The sequence below is a fragment of the Lycorma delicatula genome, chromosome 4, assembly GCF_047948215.1.
Source record: "Lycorma delicatula isolate Av1 chromosome 4, ASM4794821v1, whole genome shotgun sequence".
Taxonomy (NCBI): Eukaryota; Metazoa; Arthropoda; class Insecta; order Hemiptera; family Fulgoridae; genus Lycorma; species Lycorma delicatula.
This window is the reverse complement of record NC_134458.1, coordinates 91,652,538-91,672,273: the sequence shown is the minus strand read 5'-3', so window position 1 is coordinate 91,672,273 and position 19,736 is coordinate 91,652,538. Positions and strand designations below refer to the sequence as shown.

General features: G+C 30.6%; 2 protein-coding genes across 2 annotated transcripts in view; one reads left to right on the top strand and one right to left on the bottom strand.

Moving 5' to 3' along the window:
- The window catches only part of LOC142323643 (trehalase-like), a 431,330-nt gene that overhangs the window by 333,055 nt on the left and 78,539 nt on the right, over window positions 1-19,736 (bottom strand). The gene's annotated exons all lie outside the window — the stretch shown is intronic.
- LOC142322902 (uncharacterized) lies at window positions 3,094-13,066 on the top strand. Its single transcript, XM_075361993.1, has 3 exons — window positions 3,094-3,198; window positions 9,370-9,837; window positions 12,207-13,066. The coding sequence occupies exons 2-3, from the start codon at window positions 9,372-9,374 to the stop codon at window positions 12,899-12,901; spliced, it is 1,161 nt and encodes a 386-aa protein (XP_075218108.1). The 5' UTR covers window positions 3,094-3,198; window positions 9,370-9,371; the 3' UTR covers window positions 12,902-13,066.

Here is a 19,736-nt window from a genome sequence, read left to right as displayed (position 1 = left end):
AGCTCGATCCATCCAGTAGAACGCCCACACAGACTGGAAATGGGTTTTCAGCTCAATTTTTTTAATATATAAGATGTGCAAAACCGATTTGTAAATAGATTAATGTTGAGTTAATTTTTGAATTTAAACAGCGTAAAAAAATACTCTTTAATTTTTCTTATTACAATATGTTGTATGTTACACTGTGAAGAGAAGCTATACTTTTTTTAGGATTAGTAATATTCCACGTTGATTTTACTAGACGCCTTGAATAAATATTTTATAAGCATATTCATAAAAAAGAAATAATTTTTAAACAATTTATATATGTTTTTTGTCCAACGATGACTGACGAACAAATTGATACGTAATTTTCTCTGATGGTTATCACAGTGATCCAAGAAATATCTAAGGATAAAAGACTATTAACATAATATCACGAGCGTTTCATAACAAACAATATCTAATACTTCTGTTTTTAACGATAACATTTTTCGATTAAAACTTCGAAGTAATATAAACTATAAGTTTATTAGTTCATTTGATTAAGAATATTATCTAGCAAGGTATGAAAAAATTTGTTTTTTTTTTAAATTCATTTTAAATTTTTTTTTTCAAATGATTGATCATACCTCGTGTCTTGCGATCGCTTAACTTTAAGTAACTTAAAAAAAACAAAGATTCATTAATACTGATATTTTTGTCATTATATGATTAAATGTAGGCAAATGTTTTAGATCATTTAAATTACAATGTAATTCAGGAATTAATATTAATAAGCAGTTCACCAAATTAGTTTAAAGCTTGTGCATAGATATATGATACAGACTTTTTTTTATGATTAATTCACAATATAAGTTCGAAAATGGCACGTGGGAATGCGAAATAGAAAAATTTTAAATGCCATGACATATCTGACTGGGATTCGAACCCGGAACCTCAGGATTAAAGGTCGAAACGCTACCACTCCGCCACGAAGATCGGTAACGTATTTCACCATTTTAGCTTAAAGTTTGTGCGTAGAAATGTGATACGGACTTTTTTTTTAAGCATAACAAAATTCCACATGGAAACAAGATTTAAAACCAGAACCTTCTAGATGAAAGACCGAGACACTGCACCAAGAATGTTAAATTATATAAAACTGTTGACCTTTTTTTTTTTTAAATTAATAAACTGAAATAAATTTATTAAACATTTCATTTTTAATAACTCTCATAACGCTTTTAGTCGCTTCTGACGCCGTCTTCTGCAATCGGTGCAGCCGTTCGTTCACATCCTGAAACGTCGACTGAACTTTATCGGTTAGGCAAACATTTGGAATGGGGTTGTAAGTGAACTGGATTGTTGCTTGTGTTTTTTTTATTTCATAATTATTACTTATATTTACTTTTTATATATAGTACACCCACATATGTTCTTAATTTTATTTCATTTATTTATATTTTTAAATAATATTAAATGGATCTTAACAACTTCTTTTTTTTTCTCTTTAATTGATTGTGTGTTTAGTGATAATGAGAATCGGTATATTTTATGTACCTGTACTTGTTTTCTGCAGGCAATCAAGTTTTATGCCTTAGCAATTTTAATAGTAATAATAATATAATTAATGTTAAAAATGACGGTAAGAATAGGGATTTATTTAACTTTGTCAAAGCAATACAATAAAATTTATGTTGTTCCAAACAAATTTTATTTGGTCGTCCCGTGATACAGTGGATTTATATATTGCTACACATTTCCAGCGGTTATAGGTGTTGAAATGTTCAGATTTTTTTAAATGAGATGAATCAATTTTATATGTGAATAAAAAATGTTCTTCCAAAATATATTTTCAAACCTTTTAAAAAAAGAAACTGAATAGTGTCTTCATCAGCGGCATTATTAGTTTTTGTGTCATTATTGATGGAACATATTAATGGTTAGGAAGCCCTTATAGTATACGACAAAAAATTAATCTGAACGTGTTGTATTTGTCGTTTAATATGCTGAAGTGTGCATCGGTAGCCGACTCATAAATTGTGTCAAATTTGAACACTGCAGATAAAATTTGCTATATGTATATCTTTTTTCTGTAATGTGATTTGCAAAACATTGACTTTGTTCTCTGTTTTGCTTAAGTATTATCTTTGTTCCTGCTGTTATGTGTTTATCCAGTCTTCCAGATGTTTGTGAAAATTTTATACTGCCGATGTGTTTATTAAAACTGCAGCTTTTTCAATTTTATATTTTTATATTCAAATACAAAATTTTAGTTAATCATACATTTATTGTTCATAATTTTAAGAGCATTATCATAAATGTAACATTCATAAAATACTAGCAGACCCACCAATGCTTCGCTATTGCTAGATTTGAGTATATATATATATATATAGATTAAATGAACACAATTGAAAGTTTGATAAAACATTAAAAAACTGAACTTTACGGAACTTCACAAAATTTAACTTTTCGCTTTATAAAAGTCAGAATGTAAATAAATCCGACTGTCAAAACAGCACTACCTATCGGATTTAATTCAAACCACTCACTAAACACAGAGTCGGTTCAAAATACCCCTAACTTTCCACTGATCAGATCGAGGATTTCAATAGCTTTAAACCTTTTTCGGACAATGCGAACCATTTTGAAAAAACCCGCGCGTAAATCGGTCCAGTAGTTTTTTAGTCTATAGAGGACACACACACGAACATTGTCTTTTATATATATATATATATATATATATATATATATATAAGAAGAAAGTTTGTTTGTATATTTGTTTCGTAAATATCTCAACACCGGCGCCACCTAACGGGTATAGTTTTTGCAAAAATTTCTCTTTTCATGTAACTAATATATATTCTGAATATGAGCAAAATCGGACCATAAATACAATTTTTCGAAATATCTCGACCCCAGCGCCACCTAGCGGATCCAAATTGATTCAGAAACCTTCGCGGGCATGCGCACAACTCACCAAAATCTCATCGCAATAGGATGAATGATATAGGATCGCATACAAACAAACATTCATTTATATATATATATATATATATATATATATATATATATATATAGACTACCGATCTGTGAAATAATTACAAACAACTTTTTTTGTTTTAATTACAGACTGATACTTTCTTGAAAGACAACTAAACCAAGACTTATTTCACCTCTGCTCAGCTTCACTGTGTTAATTTTCAACTAAAAACGCATCGAGTATTTCTGCAGGTAAGAAATTAAGAAAATTTGTTATTATAATCTTTATTAACCGTGTAATACTACCAGCAGCAAGCACTTAGAAATCGTATATTTTATATATAACTAACCTCTATTCTTTGGTTAGACAAATATAAAAAAAAACTAAATAAATTAGAAAATTATCCAAATTAATAAAAAATTTTGTAATGTAATTCATTAGGTCAACAACCAAACAAAACAACAAAAACAAAAGCAGAAAACCTCGACGTTTCGTCTAAGATGTAGGACTTTTTCTGTTTTTGTTTTTATTGATTGTTTGTTTGGTTGTTGGCCTAATGAATTGCATTAGAAAATTTTCTATTAATTTGGATAATTTTCTAACTTATTTAGTTTAGTTTATTTAGTTTATATTACTTTAGCTACAAAGAAATGTTGCCATCACGGTATGAAATTCAAAATACGAAAGTAATAATCTCTCTTTAAATAAATATAAAATTATTGCATTGCACTTCTCATGAAGACGTAATATTGCTAACTGTGTCGATAAAGTACCCATTAACTGTAACAAATGATTTCTGTTACCCACAGCGTGAAACTTTTTTTGTTTTACTAAATGACAAATTATGTTCGCAACAAAATCAAGCCGTACTATTTTGCTTGGATGTCTTTTAATAAAATCCTAAGCTTGTCATCATTACTAAACATTTATTATGCTTATATGTAATATCATCTCTTGGGGCTGACTCAAAGTCAGAATGAGTTTACAAGTTACATAAATGGATTATTTGTGATCATCGGTCGGCAACTTTAAGTATGAATCGTATAGACCAAATTTTAGTAGCTTAAAAACGTTAACTTGCGTTTATATTTATGAATGTGCGATCTTTGTTAAAAAGAATAGTCGCTTATTCTTAAAAAAAAGAAAAAAAACAATATCCACCTTCACGAAACCGACAACGGAACTATTTTGGTATAACTCAACACAATACTTCGGTTTACGAGCGTAATAAGGTCCTTGACCTTATTACGCTTACGTTGCCATTTTTGTTAAATTACTAAACCGTTTAAAAAATCTTCCGACCAATTTATATAAAATATAATATAAAAAAATTATTTTTACAGAAACAATATTACTGTCCTTAAATTTTTAAGTAATACAAATTAAGAAAATGAAAAAAATTTCTGAATTTTCTTTCACAGAAGTGGATACTGTTATCTTTTAAGAATCCAATGTCTTTCTGAACATACATTGATATTTAAAGACAAAATTATAATTTTGCAATTAAGGTTTTCTGATAATTGCGCTTCAGATTCGTGGGTGTAACTCTTTATATCACTGGGTTTATTATGAAATAGACACAAAACAAAACCGTAAAGATGATCAATATAATTTTCTGTTGGCGAGGAAACATTCTTTTTTTCTAAGAAGCCGCTTGTCAACGATTCAATAACAACCACAACATGAAGATTTCTATGGAGACCTCAGAAAAAGGTTCCTGAAAGCATCAAGACTATTTTTTAAATATTCAATGCCTACACCACCCGATTAATCACTTATATAAACTAAATTAAAGCTTAGTATATTCTACTTTGAGTACCGATGGGCTGAAGCAGTTTAAAACTACAGCTGTAGATTCCTATTTCTCAGGAAATTTGTATTCTTAATTTGTCAATTACAATACGGTGATTTCCTTCAGAGTAAAATATTTCCTTGATCGGGTTTGTGGGCAGGGACCGACGACCTAATCATTAACTTTATATTTTCCGTAAAGGAGATCTATAAAAATGTAAGAACAGTGATGTCTTCAAAACCGAGTGGTGGTGTTTGTAAGTTCAAAAACTAAAAAAAAATATATTGTAATTCAAAAACAGTGACGTGCTAACGGTTATGTAAGAATATCTTTTCACCTGAACAAGAAGAAAAGAAAAATGTAACTCCTGCTCTAAAATAACAAAACGCTTTTTATTTTTTAAATATCTGATTATATGTGTTTTAATAGGATTTTAAATTACTCTACCGACTTACATTACTCTACCCACGTGTGTTTAAGTACGAGAGTACTTAAAAACCATAGTTCAGTTAAACTATATAGGTATGCGATTCACATAGCAAAGTGAGAATCTAAGTTTTAATATGGATAAAACTTTTGCATTGTGCTTCTTATTAAGATGTTCGGATTGCTAATTGCGTTAATAACTCCCATAAATGATGAGAGAATTTCTGTTGCATGTAATGAGAAATTTCAGGATGCTTTATTGACAAATTCTTTTGGATGATTTTGATTGCAATAAAATCAAGAGAAAAAAATGTGCTATCAGATCATGTATGACCTATATTTATGAATAATGTAGACCGATTTTAACTAAATTAAAAATTTTAGTCTATCTATGTTGTTATGTTATCGATGGGCATCTTTTGCTAAAAAGAATAGTACATTATTCTTAAAAGAATATTATTATCTACTCCTATCAAACCAAACAACAGAAATGTTTTTTTATTAACACAACACGATAATTTGGCTTATTGTGCTTCCTTTGCGATTGTTAAATTTTGTAATTTTTAATAAAATTACTCGATTAATTAAAAAGTTTTAAAAACTGAATTTCTTATAGCTATGTTAAATTTGTGCAATAAAATAAGCGATCAAAATGATTTATGCTTTCAGAGTCGTCATTTATTTTGTTGTTATTTGTTATATTTATCGCATTTACTAATGTTATTATTTCATGTATTTATACTTTTAAATATTAATATGGATTTTAGTCACTTCTATTATTTATTTTAAAAATGCGTATTTTGAGGTGTGATGCTTTGATCGAAGTTGAATCTTGACTTCCCATAAATATCCAGACAAATGTCGGGGTATTTCTCTGTTTTATTCATAAAGTAGAATATCTGTCCCTTCTCACTAAGATTACAGAATTTATAGACATATATCGATCGATCGCCGGCCTCCATGACGCGAGTGATAGCGTCTCAGCCTTTCATCCGGAGGTCCCGGGTTCGAATCCCGGTCAGGCATGGCATTCTCACACACGCTACACATCATACATCTCATCCTCTGAAGCAATACCTTTATTAAGGTTAAAAAAAAAAGAAAAGAAAAAAAAGACATATCAATCAGAACGGTAAGATTTATTTATATAAGGATCAAAAATTATTTTCATATTATAAAAAAAGTCTCAGATCCTTTCAGTTTATGTTTGTTTAGAGTTGATTGTTGCTAACAGATTGCTGTTTGTCTTTTAAATAAGAGAACAGGATAGCATTTGAATTAGTTCATTAAAATTGTCTCTATTAAGTAAATAAGAGCATTTTTTTAAACAGCAGTAATCTTGGAACTCATCGTATAAAACGGTGATTTACTCGAGAAATAAAAATGAATAGAGGTTATTATAATTATTGCATCTCTATAATTATTATTTTTATAATAATAAACATTTTGGAAATTATGTACATCGATATTTTCAAAGAAATTTTGAGATCGATATCAAAGGCAACCCCTAACTGGAAAATAGAGTCTGTTGGATTTTAGTCTCTTCTATTATCTATTTTAAAAATGCGTATTTTGAGGTGTAATGCTTTGATCGAAGTTGAACCTTGACTTCCCATTAATCTTTTAAAATCTGCATAAGCACAAAAGTGCTTTAAATTCTTGAATTTAAAAAATAATGTACATGAATATACAAAACCATCTAAAAGTGATAAGAATAAAAAATTCATACTTAAAACCAATCGTACAATTGATCAGCATCTTCTATCCATGACACTGTAATTTAGAAAATATCTAGCAATAATTTTGGCCGAAACCAAAGAGAACCTTAATAAAAATAATTTAATTAAATTAATAATAATAATTTTTCAATGATAAATGATAATTAAGATTGTATAAAAAAAATATACATCGGGAAATTAAAGCTATTTAATATCTGTTAACTTTATGTAAAGAAATGGACCACAAATAACATGATAGAGTAACTCCAAACAGTTTTTCTCTACAAGTGTTCAATGTGAGCACCTTTCATAACGCAGCATACATCCAACTGATAGGAGGGTTTGTCCTGTACTGTATCAGAACATCTGGAGTAATGGAAGCAGCTACTTCAATCTTGTAGCGGAGAGGAGGCATATACACAAGATTCTTTAAAAAAACCGTTAAGGAAAAAATTAAATGCAATCAGATCGGATGACGTTGGAGACCACCGCAAACAAGCTGTGTCGGGTCCATGCCGAACGATCTAGCAATTGAGGAAAACATCGTTAAACCGATTCCATATACAGTTATGCCAGTGAGGAGGCCCACCCACTATCTTGTTGCCAAATATAATTCTCTGATTAACCTAGCGATTGAGGAAAGAGCTGTGTAAGCAGCACATCCAAATAAACAACTCCTGTTACGCTTGCTTCATTGGAAAGATTCTGGAAAGATCTTTTCATATAGTAAGAGTTCATGGGGATTTTTCGACCCCATATACGGACACTATGCGAGTTAACTTTTCCATTAAAATGACATGTTGGATCATCACTAAAAACAAAACGATCAAGAAAATCATAAACCTTCATTCTGCAACATTTCGATCGCGAAGTCGACAGGATTCAAAACCTGTAACAGCTGTAAATGGTACGGACTCATATGTAAACGTTTTCTTAAAATATTTCACACTATTATCGCCGGGGCATTACTAGTTCGCGGTCGGCGTTTAAAACAGATTTTTTTTTGGACTGCGCATGAAAGACTCGCTGACACGTTCAACATTTTCTTCAGACACCCTTGGTCGTCCCGTGCTCTTCCCTTACCGTAGTCATTAGGTCGTTTCAAATTTCACTTTGAAGTCTCCATATTATTGTCAGTTGGAGGATCATATTTAAACTTTCTACAGAACGTGTATTGAACAGTAACGACAGATTTACATTTAGAAAATTGCAAAACATAGAAGCCTTTCCGTCCAGGAGTCGTCATATTTGTTAGTAGTGCTGTTAAGTGGAAATATAAGGAATCAATCTTGGTCCTTACATATACCCGGTATAATAATTCTAACATTTAAAATACATGATATAATGTTTGAGAAAGAATGTAAGGATAAATTCACAGTAATACCGCAATTAGAATGGATTAAAGTATCTCCTGCGATATACATTCCCTTAACTAAGGGAACGTAAAGTAAGGGTTTACTTTCTCTTCCCAATCGAGTGATTTTTTAAAACTTCTCCGTTTAAAAGGTCTGCTATTCCCAAACACTACAACATTAATTAAAAAGTGGAACACAACTTATGTTAAAAATGAATAATAAACTAGTTCGTATTTCTGAAGTAAAATTATAATCCGCTCATCTTAAAACAAGGAAACTACGGGAAATAATTCTGGTATCCTTTCTACTAAACTCACCTGAATGGTGGATTCAGGATTTGTTGTCAATCCTCTCTATTATCCATCATAATAGGGGTTATTAACTCACTTTTTAGAATTTTCAGAAATGTTTATCTAAAAAAAAAACCATTAACACCCCTTCTACATCAGATAAAACAAATCATAGTACGCTAATCTTATAGAACATCCAGATACCTATTTTTTGATTAAGTTAAGTAGTACTTTTTGATTAAGTTACCTACTTTTTGACTGTGATTAAGTTAAGTAGGGAAGGGTGGACAGTCTCTCCGTGGAGGGCCCGTATGCCCTGGTATGCGGGTTCCTGCGAAGGGGGAGAACTCCAGGGGTGATGGGAATAAAAGAAAAGACCGAGTCCCGGCCGGCGATGTTTCTCCCTGCGGGCGTCTAGGCGCTTTGTGGGGTGGGTACCGTCGGTTAGAGGCATAGGCATAAAGACCGAGACCCGGTTCCCTGCGGAGGGGCTGGGGGACGGCATCGCCGGACCTTGGCCCTAACGCGGGGAATTAGAGGCAGGCAAAAAATAAAACAAAAGATCCAAGACCGGGGGGGGGCCAACCTGCCGTGCCGGATGTAAAGCCGGTGGGTGGGGGACGCCCCCTTTGAGTAGAAGGACACTCTCCCCGACTGAGTATACTTAAATGGATATCCGGTCGGGGAGAGTAGGGGGAAAAAAAAGATACCTACTTTCATTATATATAGACTAAATAAATTTATTTCTGTATAAAATTCAATATAGTTGTAGAAGAAAATTTTTAAATCTACAGGGTTTATTTCAAATATTTAAAAAAAAATTCCATTTGTCTGATTTCAGCGATGAGTAGAGCCGATTCAAACAAGACTGAGGTCAACGGTTTCAAGGATAAACACAACGAAATCCCAAGTGAAGATGGAAAACAGGATTACCAAAGTTTATTGAAGACTACTTCATTGAAATCCGGCCGTACTTCGAATGAATGTGAAAATCTGCACGGTAATTCATCATTTTCCGCCAATAAAAATAAACCATCGGAATCACAGGAATTTGATGAAGACCATTTTGATGATAATAGTAAAAAACAAGGCTTTTTCATGAACTCTAACTCCTCTGTAGAATGTTTAGAACCGAAGAAAGCTAAACTTGGTATCGATAAACATATAAAAAACGATGATATATCAGTCGAAGAGATGATGGAAAAAACTTGGAAAGAACGTGTTGATGAATGGGTCCATAAAGTTGAAGCAGATCCGCTGCTTTTGTCTGATGAAGAGGAGGAAACCGCTGGAAGCTACAGTGTAAATAGTAAGTAACTGACTTTTATAAAATAGTAAAATAGAAGGTCGTTGAAGACCAAATTTGTATGTTATGAACTCTAAAATTATATGGTTTAATATAAGCGGATGTTGTTACTTTTTTTTATATAAAATACTAGTAGTATAGAGACCTGAGGTTCTAGGACAGGCCAATCAGTCCTGAGCACCGAGCCACTGGCCTAGAACCTCAGGTTTTGTTTTACGAGAGTGACCCCCTCTTTCTAGTTAAATTTTCACCATGAAAGAGTGTAGTAAGCACAATTCTGTTTCCTTCATAAAACAATACTCATTAATTACTAAAGAATTAAAATAACTGACGTCAATGGGGAATCCCCAATCTTTTACATGTCTATAACACATGATTAGTAAATGGCGTCAATTGGGAATCGTCTCTCTCATCAGCTGTCAATCATTAATTACAAAACAAAAAAATAGATAGATAAAAAATAATAATAAAACCAACTAAAAGATAACGTTTTATTATCAGCACAAATAATTGAAGGTTGAACATATTCAGCAAATCCTTTTTTCAACATTATTTTTTTCTGAGTATCAGAAAAATTAAACTTTTTATGTTGCTTTGAAATTATATTTCGATATTTGTATGAATTGATGGAACACTTTACAAACTTTTAAAAAATGTCCCACTATATAATCCTTTTGTTGTTTATATAATTGTATGATATTTATATAGCTGTCAATCATTAATTACCAAAAAAAAAAAAAAAAATAGATAGATAAAAAATAATAATAAAACTAAAAAAATTAACTATTAAAGACTTGCATACATTTTAAAAATTTAGAAAATAATCATTCCTCTTCATTAGAATAAAATAATTTATTTGGTTTATAGTTGTAAGGAAAAGATAACGTTTTATTATCAGCACAAATAATTGAAGGTTGAACATATTCAGCATATCCTTTTTTCAACATTATTTTTTTCTGAGTATCAGAAAAGTTAAACTTTTTATGTCGCTTTGAAATTATATTTCGATATTTGTATGAATTGATGGAATTTTTACACTTTACAAACTTTTAAAAAATGTCCCAATATATAATCCTTTTGTTTTTATATTCTATCTAATAGTTCTACATCTAATAGTGTTTGGTAAGAGAGAACCATGTCTACTTCGTTTTTTGAATGCATATCCCCTCATTGTATTCACACTGGGGAATTCTGTTTTCTATTGTACTTCCTTCATATCTCCCTAGAAAAAAAATTGAAATTAAAAATTAATAAATTATTAGAAACAAGTGTCTATAAAATCATCTTCAAGTTCTTTTCTAAATGACTACTTCATCAAATAGACGCGAGTAAAAAATTAATAAATTATTGAAAAGTTAACTCACATTGAAACAAGCGCTCACATTTAAAACATTAAAATTAATTTTTGATAAATCATCGTGAAACTTTTCTAAGTTTCGTTTATTGTTTATTTTGATGCCCTAAATTAGTCCCTTAAGTCTGCCCAACATCTCCAAGGATACTCCCCCGTATAGCTTTTGCAAAAAGGGGAAAATAAAGGGATTCGTTCACATCAACGTTTTTGTTTGCTTTGATGTCTGAATTAGTCTCTAAGTTTGGCCAACACCTCCCGGGACATCCTATCAGGAGGTAAAAATACGGGTACCCTAATGTGCCCATATCCTATCGAAAATTAGGTCAAAACTGGATATAGACACATTTCTACTTTTGTAGTCGACGGATTTACGAGATATGAGGTTATAACGCTTTAGAAATAATGTTGAATATCCAACCACCCCTAATTCCGATTTACTTAAAATTTTAAATAACTAAATACTTTCCTAGTACTAAATTTTATTTTTCTGCGACTAATATATCCAGGTAGTCAAAAAAACTTTATAAATGAAAATTACCCCTCCCCTCTTTTAGTTTTTTTCAAAAAATGAATACCTCATATATAGAAATGTTTGGAATCATTTTCGAATAATTTATAATTGAGCCAGTCTCAAGATAGTAATACGAGCCAACACACATCTTACAGAAATTTCTGTGATTTTTAAAAATATTTTTCCGGTCGTGAAACAAAAATCCGATATTCGCAAAAATCCCGATATCGAAAATTGGACCGATCTATATATTTTCCCTTTATAGCTATTTCTGATATATAGAACCGATAGTGTTACAGGGAGGAAGGTAAAAAGGAAGTGTCCTTTTGAAAACTATTAATTTAATACCCCTTTTACATAGGATAAAACAAATCATAGTGGGCGTAGGCTTAATAACCTGCTAGATATCATCACTTTTTAATTTTAATTCTAATTATTTTTTGTATTAAGTTTAATCAATGTTAATTACAGATAATAAAAACAGATTTCACATTTTTCTGATTTCAGCGATAAGTAGCGCCGGTTTAAACAGTAATGAGATGCACGGTTTCAGGGATGAACGTTACGAAAATCGAAATAAAGGTCCAAAAGAAGAAGACATCAAACGTTTTTTGGAGAAGCCTGGTTCCGGTCGGATTTGTCCTGAATGTGAACATTATCTTCATCATATTTATTTTTCCGCCGACAGAAATAAACCATCGAAATCAGATGAATCTGATGATAACGGAAAAAAGAGAAGCTGTTCCTGTAGTTCTAACTCTTCTTCAGAATATTTAGAAACGAAGAAACCTAAACTTGATAACGATGAAGAGATGGACGGGATCGTAGAAAGTCCTGAATCTGAAGACGGAATGAGTGCACCGTCACCAAAATCTGATAAGACGGAAATCCCGCCGAGAAGGGGCGTAATTGATGAGTCGGACGAACGCGTCATCATGAAGGTTTGTTTGTCAGAAGGGAGATCTGGTTATGAATCGATCGACGATACTGGTTTCGAGAAAGGTTTTGAAGCAGAGAAAATTGTTGGATGCATCATGGGAGAAACGGGTAACATGGTCGTTTTGGTAAAATGGAAGGGTCGTGAAAAATTGGGTTATGTTCCCGCCGCAATAGCCAAAAGATACGTTCCACAATTAATGCTAAACTTTTACCAAAATAATATTGCATGGGAAATGCTAAACAATGAAGAGACCAAACAGTAAGTTACTGAAGTATTCCTATACTTATACTATTTACAAAGATTTGTTCTTGTATAACAGAGATTTCTACATAAATTTATCAAAATATCATGATTTAACTTTCTTTTATAAGCACTAAACTATAATATTTTTTATCTTTTTTTTAAGTATATATTTGTTGTTTTAACAGCCTGCGTAAAATTATTTTTGAACAATTTTGTATCAACAAACTTCTTTTTTGAATAAATATTTTTTTTTAAGTACAATATTTTTTTTTAAGTAGTTGCAATAATTAATGAACCGAGACACTTCCAGAAACAACCGATATGTGTGTAACAGTCTATTTTATATGAGAAATGGCATTACATAAAACTTAGAACTAGTTTTTGATTTCCCTAAAAAAAGGAAAAAATAATGCAAATATAAAGGTAAGATGTCCATAAAAGTACATTAAACTTCACAAAATAATAGGTACAGTAAATCAAACAAAACCGTACAATTTAATTAATTCATAGAGGACGTAAAACAGGTGTTGCCTGTGAGTAAATATATCCAAAAAAAATTACAATGAAATTGTAAACGGTACGGTAAGAGTCACGCAGATATCATTTCTTCAACCCACCGGGTTGGTCTAGTGGTGAACGCGTCTTCCGAAATCAGCTGATTTGGAAGTCGAGAGTTCCAGCGTTCAAGTCCTAGTAAAGTCAGTTATTTTTACACGGATTTGAATACTAGATCGTGGATACCGGTGTTCTTTGGTGGTTGGGTTTCAATTAACCACACATCTCAGGAATGGTCGAACTGAGAATGTACAAGACTACACTTCATTTACACTCATACTTATCATTCTCATTCATCCTCTGAAGTATTATCTGAACGGTAATTACTGGAGGCTAAACAGGAAAAAAAAGAAATATCATTTCTTCCACTTAAAAAACAAAAAAAAAAAATCTATAATATAAATAAAACTGTTTTTTAACAAAATGATAATGATTTCAAAAAAGGTAAGACACTATATTTCTATTATCAAAATCTGTTATTAATTTAGAATTTTGTTAAAAAAAAAATACATGTTAAATTTATGTAGTAAGCATTCCATATAATAAGAAAAAAAATTGAAAAATTTGTTGCAAAACTCTTACCGGCCCGATTTCATTTATATGTAGTACATATCACATTTACAAAAATAATACAATTATGATTATTCGTTGTTTAATATATGAAATCAAGCCGGTAAGTGTTTTGTTACAAATTTTTCTATTTTTTGCTTATAATATGGAACGCTTAAACATTGTTTATTATCTATTAGTGTGTATCTATTGTCTATTACATATATGTAACATGTATTCTTATCTTTTTTGATATCAGTATTTTGTTAAAAACCGTAAAAAATCCTAGTAAAGGCAGTTAATTTCATACGGATTTGAATACTAGATCGTGGATACCAGTGTTCTTTGGTGTTTGGGTTTCAATTAACCACACATTCATCAAATGGAAGAAAAAAGGTTGTCTAACAAAATTCGAGGTATTTTTTGAAAGTATTTTTTATTACAAATCAATTGAACTGAAATATAACGTTTTCATGCTTATTTTTTTAATTTTTCCCCCGTTTTCATTTCACTTTTAGGTTAGGTAATGTTTAGAACTGTAAACATAGTTCGTTGACTTTGCCGTGGCCATCCAGTTCTGCGGACTCTTACCGGCGAAGTTCTAACGAACTTCGTGAATTAAGATAGTAATTACTGCTTTCCAAAATGTTTAGTATGTGTTGAATAATTTTATTGTACCACAGGTAAATATAATTTGCATATTTAAAAAAAAAATATTTATTTATGAAAATTTACAGATAAAATAGCGGACCCGACAGACGTTGTCCTGACCCGACATTATCCTGTAATAATAAATGCACACACATAAATATAAGTAACTTAATTAAGTTAAAATTAGCAGAAATGTGTTCTAAATTTCATTAAAATGACTATTAGTATGATATTATCAGTTTGTGATTGTTGTATTATTTAATGGGTTTATTGATCAATTATGTGTAGTATCGTTAATATTTATTTTCACTAAATATTGAGATGTCCGATGAAAATTGAATTAAAAGATCGAAACGTCGTAAAATTAATAATTAGTGTAATTAATACATTTTCAATCACATTACTACTAATTTTCACTTAACATCATTCTAAAAAAGTACCTCCTACATATTTTTTTTTAATTTAATAATTTTGATGTTTCATAACCATGTAACAGCTTAATTAATCAATCAATAAAAAAATTAAAGCACTGTAAAAAAGCAACGTAGTTAAAATTTTAGTAGAGATTTTTCTCATTCTTGATTTTAACATCTATTTTACCAAATTTTAGATAATTGTAAATTAAAAATAATTTTAGAAATCTTTTTATAAAATTAATCAGCTAAAACATTATAAATTAAATTTTTTAAATATACTTTAAACTATATTATAAGTAACTTATATTTCAATTTTATAAATGTTATAATTTATTTTACAAACTTAAATTTTTATTTTCAAAGAGTCGTTCAATACTTCATAAGTTGCATAGAATCAAATGAGAACTGACAATTTAAATTTGTAGGTTAAGTTGATTGTTATTGAACGCACGTGTATACATCATTAAAATTCATGAAAAATCATGTAAAATACTCACTTCAATATTGCACCTTACAAATTTGCACAATGTACAATTTTTAATTAAATTTTAAAACATTATTTCAATAAATAATAATATAATATGATATTCTCAATAAGCGCGCAATTCTAGCAGACTCGGCAATGCTTCGCTATTGCTAGATCTGAGTATACATACAGATTAAATGACAACAATTGAAAGTTTCATAAAACCTTAAAAAACTGAACATTAGCAATTTAACAAAATTTAACCTTTTACTTTATAAAAGTCAGAATGTAAATAAATCCAAATGGCAAAACAACAGCACTACCTATCGGATTTAATTCACACCACTCTCTAATCCAGTATTCGGTGGAAAAGTCTGCCGGATCCAATGTAAAACATTCCAAAATCAACAACTACTTATAAATAAAAAATTAATTAAAAAGCATTTTCCAGTGGACCAAATTGTGAATATAATCATTCTCGAATCCCCTTGCACACACACAAAATTTCATCAAAATCAGTCCAGCCGTTTAGGAGGAGTTCACTTTCATACACACGCACACAAAAAAAATATATATATAGATATATAAATAAAATAGTTGGAGTTACAAAAAGATAATTAATAATTAATGTTTAATAATAAATTAAATGTCCTTTTCTTGAAGTTACACCTAAAGTTTATTGAATTCTTATCACTATTTTGTATTAACAACTCTGTCTTTGCCGTTAAGAAATTCAGATTTATTTTAAAATAAATAAATAGTAAATAATAGTATACCCCTGGGACTCCTCCGAAATCTGTTGTTGTTTTTCAATAAAATTACGAGTTATAAAATAAATAAAAATAAAATCGTTGAAATAATAAAGAAATTAATTTTTCAGTAGATATTGTATTTGAATTCATTTAAGTGAAAATTAGTACCTTTTTATTTCTACTTTTTGTCCTTGGTGTAGGTATTTATTGAAAACGATTATAATAAAAAGGACGTATAGTGTAACTGGACTTAAATTTAATGAAGATAAATCAAGAGAATATATTTTATTGTATATAATAAATTAAGAAAATACAATTCCTAATAAATGAAGACAAAAATTAAACGATTTAATTTTTTAGTAACTTAAATTCCTATATATTCGTATATAATATACGTATTACTAACATGGCCGTACCACATTGAAATACACTCCGGTTATCATCCGGTCACCGAAGTTATGACTAAAATTGTTTTAGATAAATTAAAAACAACTGAAATTTGATATAAATTTTTTAAATAATATAATGGTAGGGATTTGGTTTATTAGTTTTATTAATTTAATACTGAAATGTACAACGATTCAGTAAATACAGTCAGGTAAATTATGAAAAAAATATTAAAAAAACAAAGGATGACAAGTACGTTTGTGCAATTAACTTTTTTTGGCATGGCATTTTTTTTTCTTGATGGATTAATTCACCAAATAAGCTCGAAGCTTGTGCGTGGAAATATGAAAATGGAAATTTTTTAGCGTATGAAAAATGCCATTCCTGACCGGGATCTTCAAATGAAGGGTCGGGACTCTACCTCTTCGCCACGAAGAGGTATTCATTTACAAGTAAAATTATGCTGTAAAAAATTATACCTTTAAAAGGTATTATTCAGAAAAAAATACGGGATACCGGGATACAATATTTTTTAGATACTAAACAGGACGTAAATCGAGAAAAAATATTTTACTTTTAGTTTTTAATAATAATGAAACGCATATAAATATTCTCATAAGTTTTTTATTCCACAATGTAACAATTTTAAGTTAAACTGTAATGAATTACAGGGAAAGAAACTTAAAACAAAATCAGTAATTAAAGATGAAAAAAGGAAGGAGACAAGGATTGCAGTTTGTCCCTATGGCTTTTCAAAGGAACATACAATAACAGAATTTTGTTAATTAAAAGGAAAGGTTTCGATTGACGATATTAATACTTGGGTAAAGGTCTAAAACAAACTGGTTCGAATAAGATCTATCATGAGATTAGGAATATTACCGGTATCGCATAAAGATCTAAGAAGTGCAAAGAGATCCTTTAAAATATTTCTGAAATTTTGGTAGCGAAATATGACAACAGGAAAATTAGAAAAGAAAATAATGACTTTTCAAATACTATGTTAAAGGAGGAGTTGAAAATTAGTTAGGTGGGTTGATAAAGGACGAACTGAAGAGATTTTAAAGGATATAAATTTACGGAAGAATCCTACAAATAGACGAACTAGATTCGTTGACTATGTTATAAGACATTCCGGTTTCAACATTTTGAAAATAATGGGTTGTGTAGAAAGTAGAAAAAATGCAGCGGAAGGCAAAGATCATAAAACAGATAACTGAGGTTTTAGAAATGACTTTGAAGTTAGAACATTAGCACCTGATAGGATTGGGGAATAGCAGAAAGCCATTCTAATGACTGGCGACGGAAAAAGTATAAATTTCTGTGTATTAGATAGATAAAATGTTGTGCAGTTAGTAGCTCGATCGGTGTTTAACTTGAATATACTGTACGATGAGTTTTAGGCAACTTGAACTCAATAAATTTTCGAAGAATTTTTTTCATGCAGTACAAAAGGGTTTCGATAAAATATTAACACATACACTATACGACATCTTTACATGTTACATTAAGTTTTTTTTCTTAAATATTCGTTGTCTCGTATATAGAGTAAAACATTTTAAATAAAAAACCTTAAAGTATTTTTAAATACACTTTTACTTTATGACACCTTTAAGATCCACATATATTTCGAAATTAATCTAAACGGGTGAAACGTGGATATCCAACGAAATAAAAGTAAATTATAAGTTACGGAGATACGATACGGAAACTTAGGCGGGAACGCATACGGAAACCGAGTATAAGAGCGGCTTCAAATAAAATGCTTCTCGTTCAGATTTACAACTTACGAAAGTTGGGACATGTCCTGTGAGGAAAACTGCGCCTCGAAGAGTGGCCGAGTATAGCCTCAGGAGAAAAGGACGCGGAAGGCCTTTTAAGAAATGGGAGGAGATCAGGATAAGGTTGTGAGTGAAGCGGGACAGAAGGGTCAAGATTTACAAGGTTGGAGAACTCTCAACACCTAGTGGTATAAGAAGATAAAACAAAGTAAAATAACTACTCTTATGGATTAAATCAAAAGATGTCTTATTTAATTCTATTCAACAGTCATTAACCTAGTTATTGAACTGCTTTCGGGCAGCCTGAGAACAGGAGTGAATATATGCGTCTCTTTACCTCTTTCGATGCGTAAAAACAAACATATACAGCATATTCGATATTTTTAACGGATGATGGTAGTTCATAGTTTGTTCGATTTATCTTTTTCTAATTCACCCTACTCCTCACACAATCGCTCGAATAACACACATATTCTTCAAGATCTTTGCCCGGTCTTACTAAACGAACAAAAAAAGAATTAAGAAAGTAAGTAATATGTATACAACCGCTACTACTAAGTAAGTGAAAAGTAAATAAATCATCAACATAGGAAACGCTGGCAGCCAAAGCAAATGGGCGTATAAAAAAGTTAGTAAAAAATATATAAATAAGTACGAATAAAATTATTGACGTTAGCAAGAAAGTAATTTCGATTTTACAAGAAGATAGCTGCATGTTTGTTTAAAGGACATCTGTCAATGTTATGATTTTTTTCTTTTGCATTTGATAGTCGTTACTTTTAGCATACTTAAGCAAATTTCGCGTAATTTTGTTTGCACTCGTTAGGTTACGGTCAATTTTAAATTAGAGTGTAAAAACGGACATTTTCGACATATTTTACTTTTATTATTTTCCGCAAAGGCAAAAAGCTGCTGAGATTCGCAGACAGATATGTGAAGTTTATGGCGTTGATCGCCTAACAGAATCGGTTTAAAAAATTCCGTTCTGGAAATTCTTCATTCAAAGATGACCGAAATTCTGGTCGACCTACTGAAATAGATGAAGAGTAAATCGAATCGTCGAATAACTGCGAGAGATCGCAGAGAGGTTAAATGTATCGCACACAACGATCGTTAAGAAGCTCGATATTTGGGTTCCGCATGAATTGAAAAAGATTCACTACATACGACAAATCATAATTGCGATATACATCTTAGACGCGATGAAGTCGACCCTTTCTAGAAACAAATCATCGGTGATGAATGGGTCGTTTGCAACAACAATCGAAAACGATCATGACCCAAGCGTGATGAACCG